Source organism: Oratosquilla oratoria, chromosome 22 (assembly GCF_046742065.1).
Source record: "Oratosquilla oratoria isolate Oo_2021 chromosome 22, ASM4674206v1, whole genome shotgun sequence".
Taxonomy (NCBI): Eukaryota; Metazoa; Arthropoda; class Malacostraca; order Stomatopoda; family Squillidae; genus Oratosquilla; species Oratosquilla oratoria.
The window spans coordinates 58,327,330-58,353,688 of NC_134798.1; the positions used below are offsets into that span (position 1 = coordinate 58,327,330).

Below are 26,359 nucleotides of genomic sequence, written 5' to 3' on the forward strand. Positions count from 1 at the left end.
TTACAAACGCCGGGTACACTGTTGTTCTCTCGCTTGTTGGCGGCATAAATTCGTGAGCGCTTAGAGAGAGTTGTTCAGAGTAAGTCGTGTTGCTGTTTTGACAGTGGGAACTGCACTTCTCCAGGTTTTGTCAAGTACCAAGTAAGTGTGATAGAAAACATGTTATTTGTGGACAAGACATGCACATATCCTAGGAAGGGATATGTTTAGTCCTGAGTTAGAAATTGTTCAAGGGAATGGTTCTTGTGGATTGATTTTTTGGAGGACATTTATCCTGACTTTTCATGTGTCTGGAGTTGATGGAAAGTATTGGATTCGTCCTTTCATTTCACACTAACGTTAACATTGAAGTGGTAGATATTGCTGTCGAGTATTCTAAAACATTTCTCTAACATATGGTGGCACTTGTCATTTGAAGATGAGTACAGGAACAAATCCAACTCGTTTAATCCTATCTTTTGTCGTCATTTTAAAACCAAAACTTGAGTTACTTTAAATATTCTTAGTTCACGCGATATTACACCATTGAAAGTGGTTTATATTGGATGTTACCAGATCTAAAATGCTTTTGGATATACATTTACTAAATGGCCATCGTAGACGTAGCCATCGAGATATGGTGGCGAATGCAGTGAACGTGAAATTTACGTGATCATTTGACTAAACCTACTGTAGAATAAACTATATTTACTGTTGGAACCTACCGTAGAATCAACTATATTCGTTGTTTGAGTCGTCTGAGAACGCAATAGTAAATGACTGAAGACGGATAAGTAATTTTCAGTAGTTTTAGTTTTTGTGCGCCTCTGCTGTGGCTGCGCTGCACCGGTAGGTAATTATTTTGACGTTGTCTTGTAAGTCTGTAAATAGTTAATTAGGTAATGATTCGTAAAGAAATAAGATGATTTGTTGCACTTAGCACCTAATGTTCACTGTAACGATTAAATTATTGCTAGTTTCCTGTTGTATTTGTATGTAAACTGCATATTAGTGACGATCAGGTTTCTGCCATAGGGGCAAGGTGAAGGTAAGCTTTATTCAGTGGAGATGGAAGACAAGGCAGGCTCTCGTCAATTAAGTGCCAGGACAATGTAACATATTTATTATTTTTATTTATTGATTTATTCTTAAAAGGGTGGGGGGATGGAAAATGGTGACTTGGTGAGTTCCCTCTCCACAGTAGGAAAAATGGTGACTTGGCGAGTTCCCTCTCCACAGTAGGAAAAATGGTGCATGATAAGACTCAAAGCTTTGTCCGAGGTATTAGTGGTTTTGCTGTCAAATGTGGAGGTGGCTTTTACAGTTATTTTCCTTATTTATGGGAGAATAATTTTCTTGTTTCTTGTAAGATATATTCCAATGACATTTCACTATAGAACTGCCTAGAATTATAATGGCCTCAATGCTAAGAATGGTAGAATGAAAGGGGACTTACCAGAATGGTATGGAACTTGTCAATAATATAGCAGTCTTAAGGATGTGCATGCAGCCATCTTAAATAGTCAAGTTTACTAATTTGTGGGTCTAGTAACTAGTAAATGTTTTCACATGGGAAGGTTAAAATTGATCTAATTGTGGACCAAGCACAATTTTCTGACATCTTGTGACATGCTTGAACAGTGATAAGTGCGTCAGATATAAATGTTGCTTGTGGAACCACTTGACTTCACTACTTTGATTGGTTTACACATATTCACTGGAGGTCCTCGCATATAACAAGTTTAATATAGTGAAATGAAATGGCACTTGCATCCAAGAGCAGTATTCTTCATACAACACCCATTAACTGAATACGGGTGAATGGCTCGGTCTTCAATGCTGGAGAAAAGCCGTCATCCTTTCTCTCTACAAATTGCCTTCGTAAACTCTTGGAAAATATGGCGTGGAGTACAGACTCCTGGCAACCAGAATGCCGTTCCCTCTCCTCCGGCTCTCCTCCCTCATCACTGTCTTCCACTGTCCTTTCTTCCCCAGGTCCTCTCTTTCTTTCCCTCCTTCACTCTCTTCTTCCCCCTTCCCCTGTATCTTCCTCTTTCCTCCCCTCTCTCTCCCCCCTCCCTCTCCTCTCGCTTCTCTTCTCTCCTGTCTCTCTCTCCCTTTCTTTCTTGTTCTTCTCTCCTCTTTTCTCTCCTTTCTTCTCTTCTATCTTTCTCTCTCTTCCTCCCTCCCCTCTCCCACTTTCCTTCCCATCTTTCTCTTTATTTTTCTTTCCTCCGTCCCTCTTTCCTCCTGTCTCTCTCTCCCTCCCTCCCTCTTTCCTACCCTGTCCCTTCTCTCCCTTTCCTCCCCCCCCCCCTCTCTCTCTCTCCCTCCCTCCCTCCCTCCCTCCCTTTCCTCCCCCTCTGTCTCTCTCCTTTTTATCCTCTCTCCCTCCCTCCCTCCCTCCCCCCTCTCTCTCTCTCTCTCTCTCTCTCTCTCTCTCTCTCTCTCTCTCTCTCTCTCTCTCTCTCTTTCTCTCTTTCTCTCTACTTTCCTCCTGTCTCACTTTCTTCCTTTACTCCCCCCTTTCTTCCCTTTACTCCCCCCTTTCTCTCCCTTTCTCTCCCTTTCTTCCCCCCTTTCTCTCCCTTTCCTCCCCCCCTTTCTCTCCCTTTCCTCCCCCCCTTTCTCTCTCTCTCCCTTTCCTCCCCCTCTCTCTCCCCCTTTCCTCCCTCTCTCTCTCCCTTTCCTCCCCCTCTCTCTCCCTTTCCTCCCCCCTTTCTCTCTCCCTTTCCTCCCCCCTTTCTTCCCTTTACTCCCCCCTTTCTCTCTCTCCCTTTCCTCCCCCTCTCTCTCCCTTTCCTCCCCCTCTCTCTCCCTTTCCTCCCCCTCTCTCTCCCTTTCCTCCCCCCTTTCTCTCTCCCTTTCCTCCTGTCTCTCCCCTTCTATCTCCCTTTCCTCCCCCCTTTCTTCCCTTTACTCCCCCCTTTCTTCCCCCCTTTCTCTCCCTTTCCTCCCCCCCTTTCTCTCCCTTTCCTCCCCCCCTTTCTCTCTCTCTCCCTTTCCTCCCCCTCTCTCTCCCCCTTTCCTCCCTCTCTCACACTCACTTTTCTCTCTCTCTCTCCCCCTCTTCTTTCCCCTGTCTTTTTCTTCTCCCCTCTTTCCTTCCCCATATATATTTCTCACCTTTTCCCTCTCCTTCCCTTCCTTGTGCAATGTTTCTCAGTTGTTCCTAACTCCTGTCATCACTATTCTTTTTCTCTGCCTTCCTAATTTTTACCTTTTATTTATGCCATAGCTCATCTATTAATGATTCAATTTATTCAAAATTGATGAATTTCATTGTATTTGTCATTATTTTACTGTATATTAATTTTACATTAGCCTTGTACTCAACAATATTCTCTTGCATTACAGATATCCTTGAAAACATGTCCTCCAAAACTGAGAACAAAGGTAAGAACATGCACATATTTTTGTAATCCATGCAGTTAGATTCAGGGAGTTTGTTTTTGCTTTATAGACTTGTTTGTGATCCATCTCAAACTGCTAATATATTTGGTATTCTTTGTTTAACCTGTAAGTGCAAAGTGGATCACAGAACTAAGAATCAGTCGATCAGTTGTTGTCTTGAGTTTCACTTAGTTGAAAGCCTGCAGCTCAATAGTTGCTGGTAACAGTCCTTGGAATGTCACAGATACCTCTGGGAAGAAACTCGGGACTGATTTCGGTGTTGTATATCGCTGTTAGAATGTTTTTAGGTCACTGACTGTAAGTTGTAAGCAGAAGAGAGCAGTTACTGGTTGTTAGTTTTCCATATATGAAAGTTTAAGAAATACAGACGAAGTTGATGTAGAGATCATGGGCCCAATCCAGAGACAATACATGCATCAAATGGAGGTGAAGATGTTGACTTTTCAGAAGTGTGTAGCTTTGCGGTCATCTTGGAGGACCACTTGCGGGTACCTTTCATACATTTATTCATTCCTTCACTATTCTTTGAATTGTCCTATGCCATATGAGAGGACTGTATATCCTTGGGAGATTAATTATTGTCTTGGGTTTCACCAAAAAATTTTCAGCTTGAGAAAGGTCCTCAGGCCCTCCTAAAAATCTCTCTGGGTTTTGTGGGTCTGTTTTTGTCACTGGCTGAAAGTGGTAGGGGCAGGGGAGCAGTTGTCAACTCGCCTTGTTTGAAAAAGTAAGAAATACAATTAAAGTTTAGAGACATTAGGGCCCAGTCAAGAGTGTCAGTACCTTAGGGCTATACCTCCTAATGGAGGTAAGGGTTGGCAAATTTTGACAGTGAGCAGTATCCATCTCTGCAGAATCACCACTTGCAAGTACCCGTCATTGGTCCCTCCTTAGAAGAACTCATGATTTGTGGTTGTCCTGCAAGATGGACAGCAAAGTTGTCCATTTTGAAACCACATCAGCCCCATGTTTCCTAAGGAGGTTCAGACTAGGCCCAAGATCTTCTGTATTTCATAAACTTTCCCACTTGTGGAGGACTGACAGCCAGCAACTGCTCTCCTCTTACATTTTTCTGCCGATGACAAATGGTCCCACACCAGTACAACACTGACAGTAGTTTAAAGTTTCTTCCTGGAGATGTCTGTAGGATAGCCTAAGGAATGAAACAGGCAATAATTATTGCCTTCAGGTTGCTTTACTCTATGCCACGTGACAGGCTGGTAAACTCTGAAGCCAGGTGTACTTAGAATCATAAAGCAATGGAAAATTCTCCAGGGTATGAGCCAAGGTGGAATTTTGACCAAAGAAATTGTGGAGGGGGTGGTGTTTAATGAACACATATTAGCTGAAGCCGGGCCAGAAGAGGTATCTGAATGAAGAAATGTATAACCTACACTGTAGATCCTACTATCAGAGAAAATGTATGAAGATGCATATATTATGATCGCTGATCAACTTCAGTGCTGAAGAAGATCACAGACAGTGATCATATATGAATCATCATACAACTTTTCTCCATCAGTGGGATCTACAGTTCACCTTACCAATGTATTAGAACATTTGACTTGCTTGTATATAACCTTAAGTTATTACCTTGCATGTGTTATGCTGAGTGACTGGTGGCAAAGTATAGGGTTATAACAAAAGAGGAGATAAATGTAACATTGAAAGAAGTGAAAGCTGGAAAGAAACCAGTTGGATGGTTGTCATGTGGAATAGACAAGGCTGTAGTAACTATAGTGGATCGGCTGGCGAAATTGCATGTGTAAGAAAAGAAACTGTTGATGGATAGGACTGCATGCATATATGTACTTGCAAGAAGGGAGACAAGAATGAATGTAGAAGTTTTAAAGAGGTCAGTATGTTGAGTGGTTGGTAAGTTGTATGAGCTTTTACTTATTGAGAGGGGAATGGAGTAATTGGGAAAGATCAATGTGGGTCGAGGGGTAGAGATTGCATAAATTGTTTGGTAAGGCAGGTATGCAAGAAGTTAAAAAATTTGGGGGTTTCTGTAATTGAAGTAGTACAATAGGGTAAGTAGGGAGGCTTAGTTGAGTGTTGTAGATGTAATAAGGGAAGTTTCAAAGGTTGTCGGATGTTTTTGAAGTTTTTACATTTGTAGGGCATGTGTGAGGGTTGGGAAAGGTTTATGGTGAATGTGGAGCTATGTTCAAACTGATGTCATGGTTGGTTTAGTGTATAGATGGGGTAGTAAAGATGATTAATACAAAAGTGCTTAGCAGAGGTTTGGGGTTGGTGCTTGAGGTTGGAATGATTATGGGATGTAAGCCAGCTGTTTGTGGACAACATTGACATTACACAAACCAGTTTTACAAAATAGCCCTTAAATTTGAGGTTGGAATGATTATGGGATGTAAGCCAGTTGTTTGTGGACAACATTGACATTACACAAACCAGTTTCACAAAATAGTCCTTAAATTTGACTGGAAGAGCATAAATAGGATATCTGAAATATGAATGGGAGGCATGCTTTACTTGTTCTTGTTTCACACATTTGACAAATTGTAACCTTTTTTAACTTCATTGGCATGGCATTAAGTCTCGTCTTTCTTGTTAGCCGAGATCCAGTGTGAGAAATCACGCGGTGGCATGAGCTATGAGGTAATTTTGGCTAAGCCTGTAGCAGAAAAGCCAGATTCTGCCAAGGAGTCCTCACCACGGCCAAAGAGTACAACTGCAGAGGAAATCCAGCTCAAACTCCAGCAGGCAGAAGAACGCAGGAAGGTAGGTGACTAATATCATTTCCTTTTACTTGGTAGACTGTGCAGATGAGATGTGTTGGATTGTATAAAAGGTAGTAGCAACAAGTAGAAATAAAGTGCATAGTGGGTTTTTGTGGGAAAGTCTCATGTTAACTTTGAACATTGTTGGCACAGAATTTGTCCAACTGTACATGTGTTCATATTCAGTTTTCAACCTTTATCTCATGCCACAGTGAGTCTGACAATAAAATGATTGAGGTGCACCATCACTATTTAAAGATGGATTTGCTAACTTAAAGGAAAGCCTTTGTACCTACCCTACTACTCTGTACTTGGATGTTGACTGCATGTTATCATGCAGTAATGATTGCATGGTAACCTGCAGTCAATGCTTTAGGGACTGTTATGGGGCACCCCTACAGACTGGAGCCACATATCATTTGTCTTCATTTGAGAATTCTTTTCTCGTTGAGGAATTATGCTACTTGGTATTATAGCTGCCCTTCCAAGATTAATGTGGGTGAAGGTGAAACTAATGTGGGTTTGTGAGTGCAGATGGACTTGTTAGTGAGAAAGGTTTGAGAAGTTGGGAGAAATGTGAATGTAATGGTGTTGGGAGATCTCGATGCTAGTTGGGGATGAGCCAATATATAGAGTAGTGGGAAAGTTTATGGTGCCAGAAAAGAATATTAGTGAAGAGACGTGTTGAGAAAGGGAGTTGATGACCGTAAATGTATATTTAAGAAGAGCCGAGCATAAGTATAGATTGGAAAGGGTTTTGTATGGAAATGTAGTTGATAGGACATTGACTATAGTGGTATCAAAAGGAAGGATAGGAAGAGTTCTGGGTGTTCCTATTTTCAGGGAAAGTAGGGGGGAAGGTTGTATTTTTGGTAGAAGGGAAATTGAGAGTGGAGGAAAGGGTGGGAGGTAGAAAGATGCTGAGTTACCAATTTGAATGAGAAGGAATACTAGTTTGAGCCAAGAGAGATGTAGAAGGTAGTGAGGGTGAGAGGAGGTAGGAGTAGAAGAATAAGTATGTTTTGGAGAAGTAGAAGAAAAATGGATGTGTTAGAGGAAGTGACTGTGTAAAGATGGTATGTGGAAAGAAAGATTGGAGGGAATAGAGGGAAGGGTAGTGAGTGATGGGATGGATATGCTAAGGCAGTAGTAGAAAAGAAAAAGCCAGCATGTGTGGATTGGTTGCAAGGTAGGACTAGGGGAGTATATGAGGTACAAGAAGGGAAAAGCAAAATATAGCGAGGGAGGTCAAGAGGAGAGCAGATGTGAAATGACAGATATTAAAAAGTTTTTTGTAAAGAAATGAAGAGTGAGGGGATTGATTGGGTAGAGAGGAAAAGTTAAAAAGTGCAAATGGATGTTAATGGAAGTGAGGGGAAGGTAGAGTATTTCAGAGACTTGTCAAATGTGGAGGAGGATGTGGAATAATTGATGTGTGGCAATGTGGAGGAGTTGGGAAGATGACTTAGGGAAATGAACTTGTAAGATCGTTAAAATAAAGATCTGGTAAAGCACCTGGGTTGGATGGGTGTCATGCAATGCAACATAAGGAGGAATGGTGATGGATTGGCTTGTATTTACCTAGTTGTATTTTACGGGAAGGAGAGCTATGCTCATGGTGTCCCGTCTTCATATCTGAGGTTTGATGTGTGCCAGAAGACTGGATGAATGTGTGTAGTTCCTTGTTTATAAAAGAAAAGGGGGACAGGTGTGAATGTAGTTCTAGAGGGATCAGTTTGAGTAGTTGAAGTCATATGGGAGGTTGTTAACTGAGTAATTAGTGAGGAACAGTCTGGGTTTAGAGAGTAATGAATGCGTGGATAAAAATTGTGGTAAAGCAGATTTGTGAAGTTTTTAGCAAAGGGTAAATATATTTTTTAAGCCTTCATAGATTTGGAGAAGGCTTATGTTAGGTAGAAAGTGATGGTGAGATTATGTGCAGATACATGGGGTAGGGGAAAAGTTGAGGGTAGTGGAAAGCTTTTGCATGACTATTAGTTTGTTAGAATTGGGAATAGAATGATGAGAGCAAGTGTATAAGGTGAAGTTGCTCCAAGATACCATGACTGTACAATGTATTCATAGATGGGGTGGTATGGGAGGTAGATGCAGATATGATGGGCAGAGGGTTGTAGATGGTTAGAGTGGAAGAAAGTAATTGCTTACTAATGATAGTGTGCTTGTGGCTGGGTCAGAATCTGAGGCAGTTTGTGTTTGGGAAAGTATGTAATAGGAGGAAGTTGAAAGTGTAAAAGTAAGATGAAAAGATGTACAAAGGGAGAAGGTAGTAGTAAGCCAGAGGCAAGTCTTAAGAGAGGTTACAGGAAGTGGATAGTTTTAGGTATTTGGGGTTACGTGTAGCAGGGGGATAGATGTAAACTGTAGAGAAAGGAAATAAGTAAATGTCTTGGGAGTGGGGGTGGAATGGAGAGTGTAATGAGAAATGGCTATATGAGGATGGATGTGCAGAGATGAAATGAAGGGGTGATTGTCCTAAAGTATACAGGTGGACCCAGCATTGTACAGATGGTGTCTCTTCCTTCCACAATGTCCATGCTGATGGAAAGATCAATTAATTGTTGCCACGAGTTTCTCTAAATGGAAAACCCGCAACCCCACAAGGGAAAGAAATTTCAGATTGTTGTCTCTTGTTTAATAAACATAGACACTAATAAACTGTCTATTAGTTTAGGATCTCTTGTCACTGAGAATGGTAGAGGGATGGGAGCAGTTGTCACCTCTCAATGTGTGAAAGTGTAAGAAATACAGACGAAGGTGATTGAGATAGATGTTGAGCCCAGTCTGGAGATGGTCAGTCTTTCAGGGCTGCACCCCCTAATGGAGATGAGCGATTAATATATTTTGAAAATGATCCAATGGAAAGACCCATCCTATTTTGCAAGTGTTGGATGGTTTCAACAAGAATTCTCCTCATAGAACATACAAGTGGCAGTGAACATAAAGCATTTGACAGTCCCAAGACATAACTTGTCAAAATGATTGTGACATATTCAGGAGAAAGAATGGGTATGTATGTATGTATAATGGGTGAGGATGGCAGTGAGATAGGTCTTGAAGGAGAGAAATTAGAGGGAGTGGATGATTTTAAGTATTTATCGGCACATGTAGCAGAGAATGAAGGATTTGGGGTGGAATGTGAGGGAGGATTGGGAAGTGTGGTTGGGGTCATGAAGATCAGTAGTGAGAATGGAGGTAAGGTGGAGAGGAAGCTCACATGTAGTGTTGATAAAAGAATACTACGATGGTTTGGGCACATGGAAAGAATGAATGAAAGAAAAATACCTTCCACACACTGCTAGTCATTTACTTGTTCTTTCCATACGCCCAAAATCATCCCCCGTATTCTTTGATGAACCCTATCTGCCAATTCCCAAGGTTTCTGGTGTGCAACAATTGGCATTTTTTGGAGACTGCATTGTACACAATCGTGCACACCGACAACACAATATACACTATAAGGGATTTATGGAAAACCCCCATTCCAGCCATGGCATTTCTCAGGGAGAAGGGGCTGCTTGGTCAGACAGTCTAGGAAATTACAACTCCCATTTCACCCCTTCTTTGCCTTCTCTCTTTCTTAATGTTCATCCTTGTAACCATCGTATATCCTGAACACGTTTCAATTTATTCTTGCTCCCCTTAAATTCAGTCTCTGCCCTGTACATTTTCATTGGCACAGTCACCTTGTTTAAGCAGAAACTGTTAATTGGCTAATTTTAATGCTGGTTTAAAGTTGTCAATATTACTTTTTGGACCTGCTTGAATGAACTAGGCCCTTTGTAAGGAAAACTTGGACATTTTGAGTGAGTAGTGTTGTTTCTTGCCCTCCATAGACACTGTCAGCAAGTCGTATGACCTTCATTACGGATCAGCTTGCCAAGCTGGAAGATGCCTCCAAGAAGAGAGAAGAGAAGACAGCAGCTTTCATCACCTCCACCCAACAAGCTCTTGAAGGAAAACTCGATACCTCGTCATCTAATCGTGAGGCCTACCTAAATGGTCTTAAGGCCAAAATTACTGATCACGTAAGTATTCGGATTTGTTCTAAATTGTTATCAGTCTATATACCAAGGGCTTTTTCCCCCTTATAAGGGAGGTAGCCAAGTCAGGCATGCACCCATTCAATTCCATCCACCACCCTTGTTTCCCTCTCATCTTAGCTCCTTGTGGATAAAGGATCATCTCTGTTAGATCATAAACTACAAAAACATGCACTATAGACTGTACAGTATATAGCATTGACAATATGCCCCAAAGCCACCCAAATGGGACACTTGCACTTGTACACCAAAATTCTCTCCATATCACATGAAAATGAAAAGCACAGTACAGTTCTAGAGCCATAAACCCCTCAATCATCTTGTTACATCACAAACAACAAACTTGAAGGGAAAAAATGGAGGGGGACAGCATACTGATCAAACACAATCAATGTACCACCTGTAGTACACAATGTATCAACCCAAATACACCTTCACACTTTTGACCACAAAACAAGTTCATCAAGACTGCACACCAAACTCACTGTTCCATCAACACCAGAAAAATGCCTTCAAAGAGAAGCATAAAACATACTATCACACTATTGTCACCATCCAGCATATCCGGCATAATTACATATCTGACACAGAATTGGCTTGGCAATATAATCACCAGGAAGTTCTTGGTCACTCTAATCCCATCCCATGATCCTTCCCAAACTGGCAAAATCATCAAAAACAAAGCCTGTTCAGCATGATAACTGTTAAAGAAATTGTAAACCATGATGTGGATAAACAAATGTAGAGTGACGGGTAATTGTGCAATTGTACTTTAGCTTTTTATTGTGGAAAAGATTTGTACAAGGATCAGGCTGCTGATCCTCTACAAATGTTGCTCCCAATTTAACTGACTTCATGACCAGCCAAAGCACAAGCAATCATCCTTCAGGATGGGTAGATACAACACTCGATCTTCCAATTCACACAAGACCTCCCTACCCTAACCTGAAGCTTATCATTAAGATGCATATGCAGGTGACATATCAATGAAAGACCTATGCCACAGCTACAAAAAAAGCTGCCAAACTAAAAGAAATTGGTGAATCAGGGTTGTGGTTATCAAAACAGGATGCCTGCATCCCCTTGGAAGTTCAAAGTAATCCTGCTTGTCCCAGACCATGAATCTAAGAAATGCCCAGTGGACATGCTCTTCCCTTGGTCAAAAATCTTAAAACACTGGCCATAATCTTGACACCCGCATGGCCTTCATCTCGCACAAAAAAACATACACTGATAGCAAACAAGAGACTGGTCATATTTTGAGATCTTGCATGTACTAATTGTATGAATAGTTTGTAAGAACAACAGTTTTACCATAAATCTACATTGTCAATTTCCTACAATAGAAACTATTTTTAACTTTCAAACAAGAGCAAATAAATAAGACAGAACAACAGGCTCCATGAAAAGCTTCAGTAAAAGTTTCATTCAAGAACCAAAATATTTCTGTTGCCTTTCAAGATATGCTCACGTGCCAGTGTATATGTACATGTCATTGCCGACAAATTTCAACTTCATAAGCCTATAATAGTTATGCAAGGACTTTTTAATGCATTTGCCCCAGTGTTGTAAAGAAATTAGTCCAACCGACTCCCTGCTTTTTATCCCAGTTCTTGATGCACACGTTTCCCAAACTTTCACAAGTGCGGGCCAACAATGGCTATTGCAAGTTTTGGTCCTGTGAAGTAGATGTTGGAGAAAATTATAGTCCTTCTGGCTGTCTTCAAAAATCTGTCAACACCCTCACCAACACCAGAGCTCCTCCTGAGAGGATAACCCTCCAGGCCCAAGATCTATTTTCAATGCCTTTTCACACACAAATGACAATTGTCTGTTCTCCCACTATTATAAAATGATGGCACAGAAATGGTCCTGTATTAATAAAACAAACGGATGACGGTTCATAGATTTTCAAAGAGTCCTAAGACCGTAGCCAACCACCATGGACTGCACATTTACAGTTGTTGAAACTTGAAACAGCAGTTACCTCATCAAGGGGTTATATTATTATACTCTCTTATTACTTTTTATTTATTTATTTATTTATTTTATATTTTTATTTTATTTTTTATTTGTTTATTTATTTGTTTTTTTGCTGTCAGTCTGTTTCTTCTGTCTTTACTAATACTGTATTTTTATAGTTGAACAATGTTGAGGGTGTGAGAAAGCAACTGGAGACCCAGACAGAGGAACTTCGTTCTGCCATCCACACAAAGCTGAAGTCTGCTGAAGAGAACCGTGATGAATGCTTGCGCAAGACTCTCGAGAAGATCAAGGAACATGTTAGTAATGTTGCAATTAACTGGTAATATGAAGCGAGTGATAATAATTGTCCTTTTTAATGAAATGGTTGGAGATAATACTGGACTTTGTTTGTTAGGAGGAAAAGGCACAGAAAGTCAGACTGGGGCATGAGGCAGCCATCCGGCAGCTGGAGGAGCGCATCCAGTCCAAACTGGAAGTAGCAGAAGCAAAGAGAGAATCCGAAATGCTCAAGAAGATTGAAAACCTTCGTGAACACGTGAGTAGTTTTAAGATGATAATTTTGGTGTTTAGGTCGTGGTGGTAATTGCCGAGGCACACGATTACGGTCTTCATTGGCATTGTAACCAAATGGAACCAAGCTTGATTTGCATTGAATTAGAAAAAGAAAATGCAAAAGTTGGGAGTGAATGGAGGAAAGGATGCTGCTACCCAAAGTCTTGGTTCATAAATGAAGTGGAGGAAGAAGGTAATCCCCATATGATGTGGGGATAAATAGATTCGGCTGTTGGGCCCTAACCTTTACCCCAGTGATGTAGCAGGGAATATGAATGCCCCTTCGTCCATAATGCTCTGGGATGGTAGGGGTGGTAAATGGATTGTGTGTGTAAAAGGGATGAAGAGAGAATTGTGGTACAATGGCTTGTACAGTAAGTCCTCATTATACGGTGCATATGCGTTCCTGAAAACCTTACCACAAATTGAAATTACAGTATACCAAACCCATTATAACGTGTAATAATAGGGATATGGCAGACGTACCTTCTCCCTGCTCTTTCCTCTTCAAAATATCTAGCGCATACCGTATCTGTGAATTTTTCTTACCGTAAATAGAATCGAGGGTAGTAATTACCAAATACAGTAACTGTGAATTTACTGGATAAAGAATTACTGTATAAGGAGGACTCACTGTACATGTATATGCTAAAAGGATCTTTCCCCAGTTAAGGGGAGGGCAAGGTCAAAGCACACATCCAGAAACCTTTTTGCCCCTTACATCTTAGCTCGTTTTGAGCAAATGCTGGTGAAATTGTCTAATGGAAGGATGTACACTGGTGGATTGTAGGAGTACATTTATAGTTGCCATCTCCAAGCACTGTCAAGATGGCATGTGCATGGATTATCGAATGGTATGGGTTTTGAAGTCACTGCTACAAGTTGCATCATGAGCTTCAACTGTGTTAATATAAAAAAGAAAAATTGGAAAACCCGCACTCATCCAGGAGGGTAATGGCTGTAGATCAAGAGTCCAACATATGATCCAAGATGGTGAAGAATTGCATACGAGCATACTAAAAGGCCTCTTTCCCCTGTACAATGGAGGTAGCCAGTGAAGGCAACCCATCCCACATCCATTTGTTTCTATCTTAGCTCTGTGGTTCTTGCTGCATTGCCGACTTGGGCAATGGGCAGGGGATGGAATGCCCTTGATCCACATGGAGCTACATGTATTGTTTATTTTTATTTGTTTTGTTTTGTTTTATTTTATTTCTTTACTTAACATTTGAAGGATGACCTTGTTCACCTTAAGTGAACGTATTTCAAATTTTGTTTATACACAAGTTTTTTGTTTGAATTTTGTTATCCATTATTTCCTTTTTTACATTAGCCCCTTAGTTTATTTCAATTTTATTTTTAAGTAGATTTTGATCCACATGGAGCTACATGTATTGTTTATTTTTTATTTGTTTTGTTTTATTTTATTTTATTTCTTTACTTAACATTTGAAGGATGACCTTGTTCACCTGAAGTGAAAGTATTTCAAATTTTGTTTATACACAAGTTTTTTGTTTGAATTTTGTTATCCATAATTTCCTTTTTTACATTAGCCCCTTTGTTAATTTCAATTTTATTTTTAAGTAGATTTTGAATTTTGAGTTTATTTTTTTTTGACAATAAAACAGTCAAGCAAGATTAACGAGGCACAAGAAATACTGACGAAAAAAGCCCAGGAGGAACAAGAAGCCAAGTTGGCAAGACAGAAATCTTATGAAGAAAAGGTTCGTAAGATTGACCAAGAGAAAGAAGCCCGCAGGCAAGAAATTTCCCTCAAGAACACCGAGAAACTAGAATCTGCCCAGGAGAACAGAGCCAAGGTTGAAGAGAAGTTCAAGAAGGAAGTTCTAGATAAGATGGAAGCGAAACTCGTTCTAGCGGATAAAAAGAGAGCGGAGAAGAAGGAACAGGAAATTAGAAATAAGCAAGAGCAAGTGAGTCGGAAATGGTTTTATAGTTGAGAGAATAACGGCTCGGTAATACAGGTCTCCCGTGCTGTGTTATTCTATATTATACAAAAGTTCGTGTATATGATTGCTATCTACTAATACCCTTGTGTTACTATACATTTAGCCAGTTAAACCTTTATGATTAGGTCATGCAGGTGTCTGGCAGTGGCCATTGCTCCTATTTTGCTAACAGGTTCATAAGCCTATTTTATTAAGGATTGTTAAATGATTGGGCTTTTAGGAATGTAACCCCTACAGTATAGTGAGTGAGACCAGTATGTGGTACCTGTATTGGGAGAAGTTGAGAGGACCTGGGAGTAGGACTCCAACCAGAAACCTAGTAATTGAGTCATTAAACATGCATAGATTTTTTGTGTAGAACAAAACGGAAGAGATTGGTAGTATATTTTTGAGAAGAAAGACGGAGGTTAGTGTTAGTGAAATGAAAATTAAAGAGGAAGGTGATTTGTAATTGGGAGCATTGTATGGTGTTTGGAGTAGCAAGAGGGGGACAGTGGGTTGTGGGTGGACGATGAACTGACAAAGCCAAAGGTGCCTACTTGTCTTCTCTATTTACTTAAGGGGTTGAAAAGGGAGGGTCACCATGTCAATGAAGTGGTAGGGGTACACCAGCATTGCTGTGGATGTACAGTTTTGTTGCATTGCTTCTGATCCAGGATGTGGATGAGGGGGCAACAATTGCCCTTCATTCATAAAGTTTTTAGATTATTTAAAAGGAAAATAAATAGATGTGGATTTAGCAGGTACTGGAGGAGTTGGGATGGAAATGAATTTTAGAATAAAGAAAGCCAAAAAGATGTCTTGAAGGGGGAATGTAAAGTGTCATGGAAAATAGTTATATAGGGATGAATGCAAATAGAAGATTGAATGATTGTGACCACAAAACTATAAAGTGGGGGCTAGGAATTTGAAGGAGTCCAAGGAAGTGCCTAATTGTATTTGAGATGAAGTATTTAAAAAGTCTGGGGTTTCCAAGGGTAGAAATGTGAAGCAAAGGTGGAAAGTGATGCTAGAGGGTTGATCAAAGAATGCCAAGGTGGTTTGTGCTTATGGAAAGAACAGACTCGTAAACTCTAATCTATTTATCTGTACAATAAAGCCTTCTCCCCCTTGTAAGAAAGGTAACCAGCCAAGGCAAACACTAATCAATCTGTCTCTACAAAGTGCTTCTTCCCAACCAAGACTTCACTACACTAATACAAATTAACATTCCTACCCAGAGATGTATGGGAGGTTCTGAGGACTACTGCTGGGTACTACATCAGTAACCTACCACATGCATCACACAGCACTTGTCAATATACCAAGGGCCTCTTCCTCTTTATAAGGGAGATAGCCAACCAAAGCACACCCCCATTCCACTCCCATTCTACCAAACTTTAGGGGCTCACACATGTCATAAAGTGCTTCAGTTTCAGGTTTCAAAACAAACATTACAGAATGAAACTCTCTTCTCAATCAAACCCTTTCATACATTAGCCCCAGAGAAAAAACCCTTTCAAAAGAAATGAGAACTATGATTGGCTCGCTGTTTAGCACCAAGATGGTACCAACACAGCATAGGCCCTGCCACAGAAAGAAACTGCCCCAGATGCAATTTTCACATAGAAGACACAAACTTTTCATACACTGTTTGACCTCAGCCACTCCTTGAACGTCTCATGGATGGTTGTTGTTGCTTATCACCTGGGAGCTATGAGGTCTCTTGCATGAAATATTGACTGCAGAGATGCAGGTTTCTGGTTGATAAAACAGTAGGCAGTTGTTCTTTATCGAAGTAAATGATAACTGAAATTTACTCAGATTCTGTGAACAATTGAATGACTGATGAATATTGTCAAATAACTTGCAAAACCTTTATGAAGAAAATGAGGTCCTAGAAGAGCTGTAATTTTGTCATGGTAAAGTTGGTCTCCCAATTCAGATTTATTTAGCTTAATTGCTACCTTGTACATGCTTTGTGCAATAAATTTTCAGACCATTTTCCATCAGCATTTCTTGTTACAATACATACGGTCAGAAGCAGTGTCGCAAGACACAGCACATCCACAGCAAGGCCGCTTCATTTGATCGGCGACCCCCCCCCCCTCTCCGTCCCCCCTTGCATATAAGGAGAGGACGGGGAGAAATCCCTTTGGGCTGCGTCAAAATTTACTCACACATACTACCCCACCCCCCTGCCCATTCCTCCTCATGCAATCACAACATCATCCATATACAACCATTCTCCACTCACCTCTGTCTTCCGTCCTCTCCCTTCCTTCCTCAACAGACATTCCCCTCTTCCCCAAAGCCCCCTTCACCCCATCCATCCACCTCATCCTAGGACGTCCCCTCATGTTCACTCCCTCCACATCTGCCTTCCATACCTCTTTTACTATTCTTTCTTCACTCATTCTTTCCATGTGTCCAAACCATCCTAATATTCTTTCATCAACCCTATCTCCCAGCTCCTTTTTCACCCCTGTTCTCCTCCTCACCTCCTCATTTCTCACTCTATCCAGCCTAGTAACCCCCACCATACTTCTCGGACACCTCATCTCAAACACATTCAAACTCCTTCTCTCTTCTTTTATGTTCCACGTTTCTGCCCCATACAGTGCTGTTGGCACAATCACTCCTTCATACAGTCTCCTCTTCGCATCCATTCCTAAATGTCTATTCCTCATTACACTCTTTAATCCACCAAGGCATTTACTCGCTTCTCTCAATCTACATTCTACCTCCACCTTCACTCCACCTTTTCCTGCTACACTTGCACCCAAGTATCTAAAACTATCCACTTCCTCCAGTCGCTCTCCCTTAATGTTCACTTCCAGTCTACTGCCACTTTCACCCCTTGTACATCTCATCACCTTATTTTTACCCACATTTATCTTTAGCTTTCTTCTATCACATACTCTCCCAAACTCTGCCTCCAGCTTCCTCAATCCCTCCTCCGACCCTGCCACAAGCGCAGTGTCATTACAATAGAAAGGATTTTTCATGACCTTGTATACAGTAGTTAAATGTAAGAATGGGATATATACTAATACAGACATTGTGTATTGGCAGGATCGTCGTGCAGAATTAGTGCGTGCCAACAAAGGGCGTCTTATGTCGGAGAAGAATGAAACAAACGCCTCTGTTTAATTGCTGTTCAACTACATCTGAAAACAGAGGTAACAAGAGTAGGTTATAGATCTGACTTGTTAGAACAGTGTATGAACAAGTAGCTACAAACCACATAGTAAGAATTGTAATAGAAAAAAAAATGTAAGTGGGGATTGAGAAATGGTGGAACCATGGATAGTCCAATTGTTTTAAATTTTATTTGCCTACATGTTGTTTTTTCAAAATGCCATTTCAGTTATGTCTGAAATGGGCTTGAACAGTGATAAACCACAGCTGCTAGAATCTTTTATAAACACTAGTTTTGTTTATGATTAACATCCAAAGTACCAGTACTCTGCAGTTTAGCATTATTGGAGGTGTTATTGTCATAGCCAAATTGAATAGCTAATTAATTTGAGCTAAATATTATTATTTTATCCCCCTCAGAATTATTTGGTATCCCTACGTGTGATGGAAATTCCCTCCTTATTAGGTGAAATTGATGTGCCTTGTATATTGAGGCAACACTTAAAGCCATAGTTTTCTAGCAAGTGAAGTAATGTTCAGATTTGGTTACCCTGATCAACATTTTCTAAATTCTGGCATACTGCTAAGGCTTTGTTGGTTAGAATACCATGGTGGTTTGGAAGCTAGTTGAATTGATACTTGCCAAAGTAGTTCGTATGTTATGTGTACACCTTCTTGAACTGTATTTTCTGTAAATCTTAAAAGATCTTGGTTCTTTCTTTCGCATCGCTGAGTGTTTATTTTATGAAAGTGTGTTTGCAATTCTTCTGATCCTGTGTGCTTGGACCATGGTTGGCAATCTTTTGATGTCGATGCCTTTGTCCGCTGGAACCATTTCATGTAATTTTTTTGTTTTTTCTGGCCTTCAGTTTGTATCTCATAGATGATTTTTTGTTAATGAGGATAAAAGGAAAGTAACATTTTAAATAATTTTACATGTGGTAGTCAGTGGAATGGCATTGGCAAGAGGTGCTTTGAACACTACTATCGTCTTTGTGTCTGAAGGGGGTGACCGTGTCGCTGATCTGAAAGACGTTTGGACCTTTAGAATTAGCTTCTGTGATCTTGATTAATTTTTAAGGATTTGTCCTGAATACAGACTACAAATGGACATTTTTCAAAACTCTTCTGCAATACTGTTTGTAATCTGTACAATCATGGCAACCCATACTACGTTCTTGTGTTAAAGTGTCCTGTTTAGACAGTGCAGCAAATTCCCTTTGTCTTTGTAATATCATTTGGAGTCATTTCAATTCACGTTGTTCCAGAAGGAAGGGGTAGAAACACCAGTGGCTTGGCAAACCTTGTTGAGGCTGTCTTAAGTTCTGCAAGTCTTAACTGCCTCTCGGGCTTTTTCATGGTACTTGCCCCAATTGTATGCTATTTATTTATTTATTTATAATTACTGGGAAGATTGGATCTGACTAAATTAGCACTTGGTTTGTGGGATAAAGGGAGATGATTAAAAGAAATGGGGGCTACCACATTTGTTTGTGGGGCTTGTGTAAGTTCAGCAGTCAGCTGTGTATGCATCTGAGTGGGCAGCAAAATTACTAATTAGATCTTTTACTGCACTGAATTTTTTTTATTAGTTTATTTTTTCATTAAATTCCAGTCATTGACTTAATTTTGAGGATGAGGAAGGTATCTGGTTCTCAAGACATCATCTTGTGACAGTGGTATAATGTTGGCTCCTTTCTTGAAATACCTCTTGATTTTTCTGTGACTAAACAAGTATTTTGCTCGGCACTTTAATGAATTTCCGCAGAAGGATTTGTAGTATGGATCCCAGCCTTCTAGTTACGTTACATGTACCAAGTGCTTAATAAATGGCACAATATTTATTATTTTTCTTTCAAACCTACCATTTTTCCAAGTGTCGATGACAGCAAGTTTTATCCAGATATGGTGTGGTATTCTCGAGTAAAAATTATAAAATTGTGACACCAATTCAGGTTTTCTAAGGCTACATGTATGGTGTAGCTACTGTTGTATTAAGAAATATGGGACTAAGTGGTAAAGAAACATAGAAGCAAGTAGGAAAGGAGTTGAATGGATGAAGAAGCTTGGAAACTGGGGATGTGGAAGAATGTTTACTGGTGTAACCCTCTCAGACTGGAAATCCACAGCCTCGTAATAGCAAGCAATGGTCTTCAGGCACTGGGAAAAAGCTTTGGACTTTAAATTTTAATTAACCCCTTCGATACGATGACGCCTACGTAGGCGTCATGAGGAGCAAGTGGGTACGCGAGGATGCCGATGTCGGCGTCTTGATTATATATATTGTAGTTGTACCTGCGTGACCCCCATACTCTGTAAACTGGCTTCATCATATTTTCTATGGTTACCAAAATTCACGGGTGAAAGAACGAGCAATACAGCGGTAACTTTATTTTTTATAATGCGAGTAGTATGACGCAACATTGCATGTCTGGCAGCTAATGCTGCCCGCGAGATTTTGGCCCGTATTGAAGTGGTTAATATGAATCTGTTTCTTGTCCAGCTAACACAGGGGTAACATTTGGCAGTTGTCAGCTCTGCAAAAGAAAAGTTGAGGGGAGGAGACGAAAGTCGAGTGATAATGTGCATAGTCCAGAGACTGAGTACATACATACCTATACCAAAGGCTTTTTCCCCCCCTTACACGGGGGGTAGCCAAAAAGAAAAGGCATAGAAACCACTCCCACCCATTCCATCCCTTGCGTATTCCACTCCCCTCCACCCTCCTTCCTCCCTCTCATCTTGGCACCTCCTGGATGATGGGTCATCCCTGCATCCTGTCCACTGCCCTGGGTCAGAAGCAGTGTTGTAAGACGCAGCACATCCACAGCAAGGCCACTTCTTTAATTTGGTGACCCCTCTCCCTCCCCTCATGCAGAAAAGGAGAAGACTGGGAGAAATCCCTTCGGGCTGTGTCAATTTATTTCTTATACGTACTTCCTCACACCCCACCCACTCCCTCTCATGCATCACAGCATCATCTATACACAATCCTTCTTCATATCTTGTCCTCTCCCATCCTTCCTCAGCAGACATTCCTCTTTTGTAATGCCCCTTTTACCCCATCCATCCATCTCATCCTAGGATGTCCCCTCATATTCACTCCTTCCACCTCTGCCTTTCACACACCTTTTACTAGTCTTTCTTCACTCATTCTTTCCATGTGTCCAAACCATCCTAATACTCTTTCATCAACCCTATCTCCCAGCTCCCTCTCCACCCGTTCTCCTCCTCACCTCCTCATTTCTCACTCTATCTTGCCTAGTAACCCCTATCATACTTCTTGGACACCTCATCTCAAACACATTCAAACTCCTCTCTTCCTCTTATGTTGCACGTTTCTGCCCCATACAGTGCTGTTGGCACAATCACTCCTTCATATAACCTCTTAGCATCCATTTCCAGATGTCTATTTCTCATTACACTTTTTAATCCACCAAGGCATTTACACGCTTCTCTCAATCCATATTCTACCACTCCTCCCTTTCCTGTCACATTCGTACCCAAGTATCTAAAACTATTCACTTCCTCCAGTCTCTCTTCCTTAATGCTCACCTCCAGCCTGCTGTCACACTCTCCCCTTGTACATGCCACCTTACTTTTGCCCACATTTATCTTTAGCTTCCCTCTTTCACACACCTTCTCAAACTGTCACTAACTTGCTCAATCCGTCCTCTGATCCTGCTACAAGTGCAGTGTCATCAGCAAACAACTGGCTTATTTCCCACTTTTCTCCATTTTCTTTTACCATGTCCAACCCCTGACCCACCACCCTTGCATTCATCTTTCGCACCATCCCATCCATGTATAGATTGAACAGCCAGGCTGACATAACACATCCCTAGCAAAGTCCCACCTTTATCTCAAACCATTCTTTCTCTCCATTTCTAATCATAACATAAGCTCTACTACATACATAAACCAAGGCTTTTTCCCACTTACAAGGGAGGTAGCCAAAAAGGGAAAAAGCCTAAAATCATTCCCACCCATTCCATCACTGAATACACTCCACACCCCTCCACCCTCCCTCTTATCTTAGCACCTCCTGAATGATGGGTCATCCCTGCACTTTGTCCACTGCCCTGGGTCAGAAGCAGTGTTGCCAGACACAGCACATCCACAGCAAGGCCGCTTCATTAAATCAGCGACCCGTCCCCCCATGCATAAAAGGAGAAGACGGGGAGAAATCCCCCCCATCCCCCCGCCCATTCCACCTCATGCATCACAACATCATCCATATACAACCATTCTCCATTCACCCCTGTCTTCTGTCCTCTCCCGTCCTTCCACAACAGACATTCCCCTCTTCCCCAAAGCCGCCTTCACCCCATCCATCCACCTCATCCTAGGACGTCCCCTCATGTTCAGTCCCTCCACATCTGCTTCCATACCTCTTTTACTAGTCTTTCTTCACTCATTCTTTCCATGTGTCCAAACCATATTAATACTCTTTCATCAACCCCATCTCCCAATTCCCTTTCCACCCCCGTTCTTCTCCTCACCTCATTTCTCACTCTATCCAGCCTAGTAACCCCCATTATACTTCTCGGACACCAAATATTTCCACTTGGATCGTAAGAGGCGAGAAGAGTGGGACTAGGCATCCTTCTCCTTGTTGCCCCACAGGGGACATTAAAAAAAAAAAAGTAAAGGCAAGCTCTACTACTCTCATAAAAACTCTTGACTGCTCTTAACACCTTTCCCCCTATCCCATATATCTGCAGTACCTCCCACAGGGCCTTTCTGTCTACCCTGTTGTAAGCCTTTTCCAAATCCATGAAAGCCCAAAAAACATCCTTGCCTTTTTTTATAGCTTTCTCACGTATGTCTTACCACAAAAGTCTGATCTACACAACCCCTACCTGTTCTAAAACCACACTGTTCCTCACCAATTACTCCCTCTGTTCCTCTCCTAATCCTCTCAATCTAGACCCTCCCATAAGCCTTCCCAACTACACTCAACAAGCTGATCCCTCTGAAACTACTACACTCCTATTTGTCCCCCTTTCCCTTGGAAAGTGGAACGATACAGGCACTCCTCCAGTCCTCTGGCACTCTATCCTCTCTTAAACATACATATACCAAAGGCTTTTTCCCCCTACATGGGGGGTAGCCAAAAAGAAAAAGGCATAGAAACCACTCCTACCCATTCCATTTCCTATATATTCCACTCCTCTCCACTCTCCTCCCTCCCTCTTATCTTGGCACCTCCTGGATGACAGGTCATCCCTGCATCTTGTCCACTGCCCTGCTCTCTTAAACAAACATTAAATATCCTCACCAGCTAGTCCACTATAACTGTACGTCCTTTCTTCAGACATTCTGCATGGCATCCATCCAACCCAGGTGCCTTACCTGCTCTCATCATCTTAACAGCTGCTTTCACTTCATCTTTCCCTATTTCTCCTGACTGAGTGATGTCATTTTAAAGAGGAGATGGTGTTTTCTGTTTTCCACGATTGCCAGTAGCAGGTATGTTGCTGAGCTTTAATTTAATGGATGGTATTTTTGACCCTCAACTCCCATTAGGGTCTAAAAAAATTTATGGTTAGGTTCTGTTGAGTATATGATATATATGCCAGTGGCTTTTTCCTTGTTTGTAAATGGAATGGAACAAGTCCGAGTATTCTGGGAGAAAATACAGAAAGGGTAAGCCCAAGTTTCCACACTTGGCCCTATTTAATTGCCTTTTAATCTCTTCAACAAGTCAAATATTCGTGTGCACAGGTTGCCTGATATACAATGATGGATTACAAAATGTATAGTTACTGCTGTTTTACTTATTCTCTTTCACAGAAAAGGTAATCGAGCCTGTTCACAAAATACAGAGGTCATTTGGTTACAACTACAAAACAGTTGTAATCAGGGAGCCGATGCTGGCATCCTTGTGTACTCCACTTGAGGCTTGTGATGTGTACATAGGCATTATCTTGTTCATGAGGTTAAGATATGTGTTGGTTCATGAAGAGCTAAAATCGGAAGGAAACGAGGGAGGTGCATGGGAGTGGTTGCATGCCTTGCTTGGATACCTCCTTTATATATACATATACCAAAGACTTTTTTCCCCCTTACACAGGGGATAGTTTTATAAGTGGGGAAAATACATTGGAAGAAGGGGGGGTGCATGTATGTGCTTCTGTTTGTATATATATAGATAATATGTGTACAAGACATTGAGGAATAGTGGCAGTGTTGTCCCCTCCACTACAGAAGGACAGGGATAGAAGAGTTGGTGTCCATAGAATGCTTCAGGAAAGATTTAAGGGTAGCAGAATCTAGTGATGACCTTCCATCCATAGGATGAAACAGTTTGGGTGATGGATGAGAGAGGGGTGAGTGGATGCCTTGGCTGGCAACCTTCCTTATAAGGAGAGCCTTTGATATATATGCTGTTATGCAAAGAGCTTATGCCCCTCGTATAGTAGGTAGTCGAGGCAAAGGCATGTGCCTACTCCCATAGCAGGTTGAAAATTTGCTCTAGATTCTAGTAAGTTGGGACTTGTTTCCATATTAAAGGGGTTAGGACTTTATCCTGACTTTTTTTTTTACTGAAGAAAGTCCAACTGTTGCCTCATCACCTCCTGGTGGTGACCCCTGGTTCAATTTCAACCAAGAAAGTTGATGTTAAAAATGAGGCAGTAGTGAAGACTTGACAGTATATTGTATCTAGAATGGATAATATTAACTATCCCAATATCCTATATTGGGGTATTGCCTGCATGGTAATGTGCTGTCAATATTAGGGATTTGTGGGGTGTCTTAACATTTATCAATTCATCTATGCACCAAAAGGGTTTTCTCCAGTCAAGACATTCACCCATCCATCATCTGTTTGTTTCTCTTGACTCTGTGGATGAAGGTATCCCTGTACTCAGTCCACTGCCTGAGTCTGAAACATATCAAGACTCGGCACATCCATAACAAGGCCCAACAGCCTAATCTGCTGTATCACCATGGCTTAATTCATAATCCTCCCCTCTAGTACCCTCATGCATAAATAAAAATGAGGAGAAATCCCTTCAGGCCGTGTCAATTTGCTGTCCATATACAGCCATTTTCCTGTCACACCCATCTCTTGTTTTCTCCCTTTTTGGTGTTGGGCTAGTCTCCACTCATAAATCCTGTTGGGTCTTGCAGCCCTCTGCCCTGTGCCCTACTTATGACGACAAGATACTGAAGTGGCACTCAAAAGCAGGCTGAAGGGGAATTAACTGCTACCTTGCTACCTCAATGTGTTCTGGCTTATACCGAGAGCAAGGAAGTGACAATTTTCTCTCCCACTTGTTAACAATGACTTAATTATTCCAAATAACAACCATAAGTCTGGCAGTGGTACTTGATGGTGGGGTGAGGGCAGGAGATTATCTCTGGAAGATCTTGGTCATAACTCATGACAGATGGCGTCAGTGGGTTTCAACTGTGATATTATCATGTGACTTATAGTTAGTGCGCCATATTGGACATCTAGCTTTCCCCACATTGTTAGTGTTTACATTGGAAGTGCCAAGATAAGAGGGTAGAGGGGAGTGGATTATGTAGGAGATGGAATGGGTGGGAGTGGTTTCTATGTTTTTGTTTTTGGCTACCTCCCATGTAAGGGGGAAGAAAGCCTTTGGTATATGTATGTTTAGCTTAACTTAGCACAGTTTATGTATAACAATAACAAGAGTTTTATGATTGAGATTAGTGAGGTAACAGGATGCTAGTAAAACCAGGTAGTTAGGTGTAGAAAAAAGAAAGTACCATACCCAGGCATCCACTGATAAGGCATGGAGATGGTTCATGTAGGCATTTTGTTCTGTTCGTAAGCCATCCCGAATGAAGTGATGGCTTCAGTCTAGAAAAACAAGAAAGTGAGAGGAACATGGGTGTGAATTTGGAGTTTCGGGGATATTGCCTAAGGAACTATTGACCAATTTATAGAAAAATGTGAACTGGAGGACTTCACTCAACAGTAAATTGTATGACATGTTATGCTTTCATTGACCCTGTCATTAGCAAAGGGGTGCCACCGAGTTATAGCTTGGTGACAAATGGCACAATAGTACATACATATACCAAGGCTTTTTTCCCCTTACAAAGGGGGTAGCCAAAAAGAAAAAGGCATAAAATCATTCCCACCCATTCCATCCCTAAATACACTCCACTCCCCTCCACCCTCCCTTCCATCTTAGCACCTCCTGGATGATGGGTCATCCCTGCACCTTGTCCATTGCCCTGGGTCAGAGGCAATGTCGCAAGTCACAGCACATCCACAGCAAGACCACTTCATTAAATCAGCGACCCCCCTCTGTCCCCCCATACATAAAAGAAGATGGGGAGAAATCCCTTTGGGCTGCATCAAATTTTGCTCACACATACTACCTCACCCTCCATACCCCTGCCCATTCCATCAATAGTAAATAGTAATAATAATAGTAAATAGTAATAATGATAGTGAAAGTATAAATAGGCATTGATGTACATATATGGAGTGGTGTGGTCCACCACAAGGCCTTCACTAGGCAGTTCTATGTCCATTACCACCTGTCAT

At 41.3% G+C, this 26,359-nt stretch overlaps 2 protein-coding genes across 8 annotated transcripts in view; one reads left to right on the plus strand and one right to left on the minus strand.

Annotated features, from left to right (window-relative positions):
- Positions 1 to 19,668, plus strand: LOC143037615 (uncharacterized). Of its 3 annotated transcripts, none has more exons than XM_076206128.1 (8): positions 1 to 141; positions 3,337 to 3,375; positions 5,972 to 6,138; positions 9,992 to 10,183; positions 12,340 to 12,480; positions 12,579 to 12,719; positions 14,365 to 14,670; positions 17,761 to 19,668. In XM_076206128.1, the coding sequence occupies exons 2-8, from the start codon at positions 3,351 to 3,353 to the stop codon at positions 17,836 to 17,838; spliced, it is 1,050 nt and encodes a 349-aa protein (XP_076062243.1). In that variant the 5' UTR covers positions 1 to 141; positions 3,337 to 3,350; the 3' UTR covers positions 17,839 to 19,668. The 3 variants fall into 3 exon arrangements, with proteins under 3 accessions (XP_076062243.1, XP_076062244.1, XP_076062245.1); XM_076206129.1 differs by having other exon boundaries at positions 61 to 79; XM_076206130.1 differs by lacking the exon at positions 1 to 141 and adding an exon at positions 809 to 828.
- LOC143037616 (uncharacterized) overlaps positions 19,384 to 26,359 on the minus strand; it is a 27,719-nt gene continuing 20,743 nt past the window's right edge. For 4 of the 5 annotated variants that reach the window (XR_012967490.1, XM_076206131.1, XM_076206133.1 and 1 more), the window contains 2 exons: positions 25,575 to 25,663; positions 19,384 to 20,363 (listed from right to left, as the gene is read on the minus strand). Coding sequence is in view for 3 of the 5 variants with exons in the window: in XM_076206131.1 (XP_076062246.1) it covers positions 20,101 to 20,363; positions 25,575 to 25,663 (352 nt within the window). In the remaining 2 variants the exon portion in view is untranslated. The remainder of the gene's footprint in view (positions 20,364 to 25,574; positions 25,664 to 26,359) is intronic. The other variant, XM_076206134.1, reaches the window with a different exon arrangement.

Bases quoted from the DNA above. Each gene is read 5' to 3' on its own strand.
- LOC143037615 (XM_076206128.1), top strand. From the start codon at position 3,351: ATGTCCTCCAAAACTGAGAACAAAG. The intron at 10,184-12,339 runs GTAAGTATTCGG...GTATTTTTATAG, and splicing joins AGGCCAAAATTACTGATCAC to TTGAACAATGTTGAGGGTGT. The intron at 12,720-14,364 runs GTGAGTAGTTTT...ACAATAAAACAG, and splicing joins TTGAAAACCTTCGTGAACAC to TCAAGCAAGATTAACGAGGC.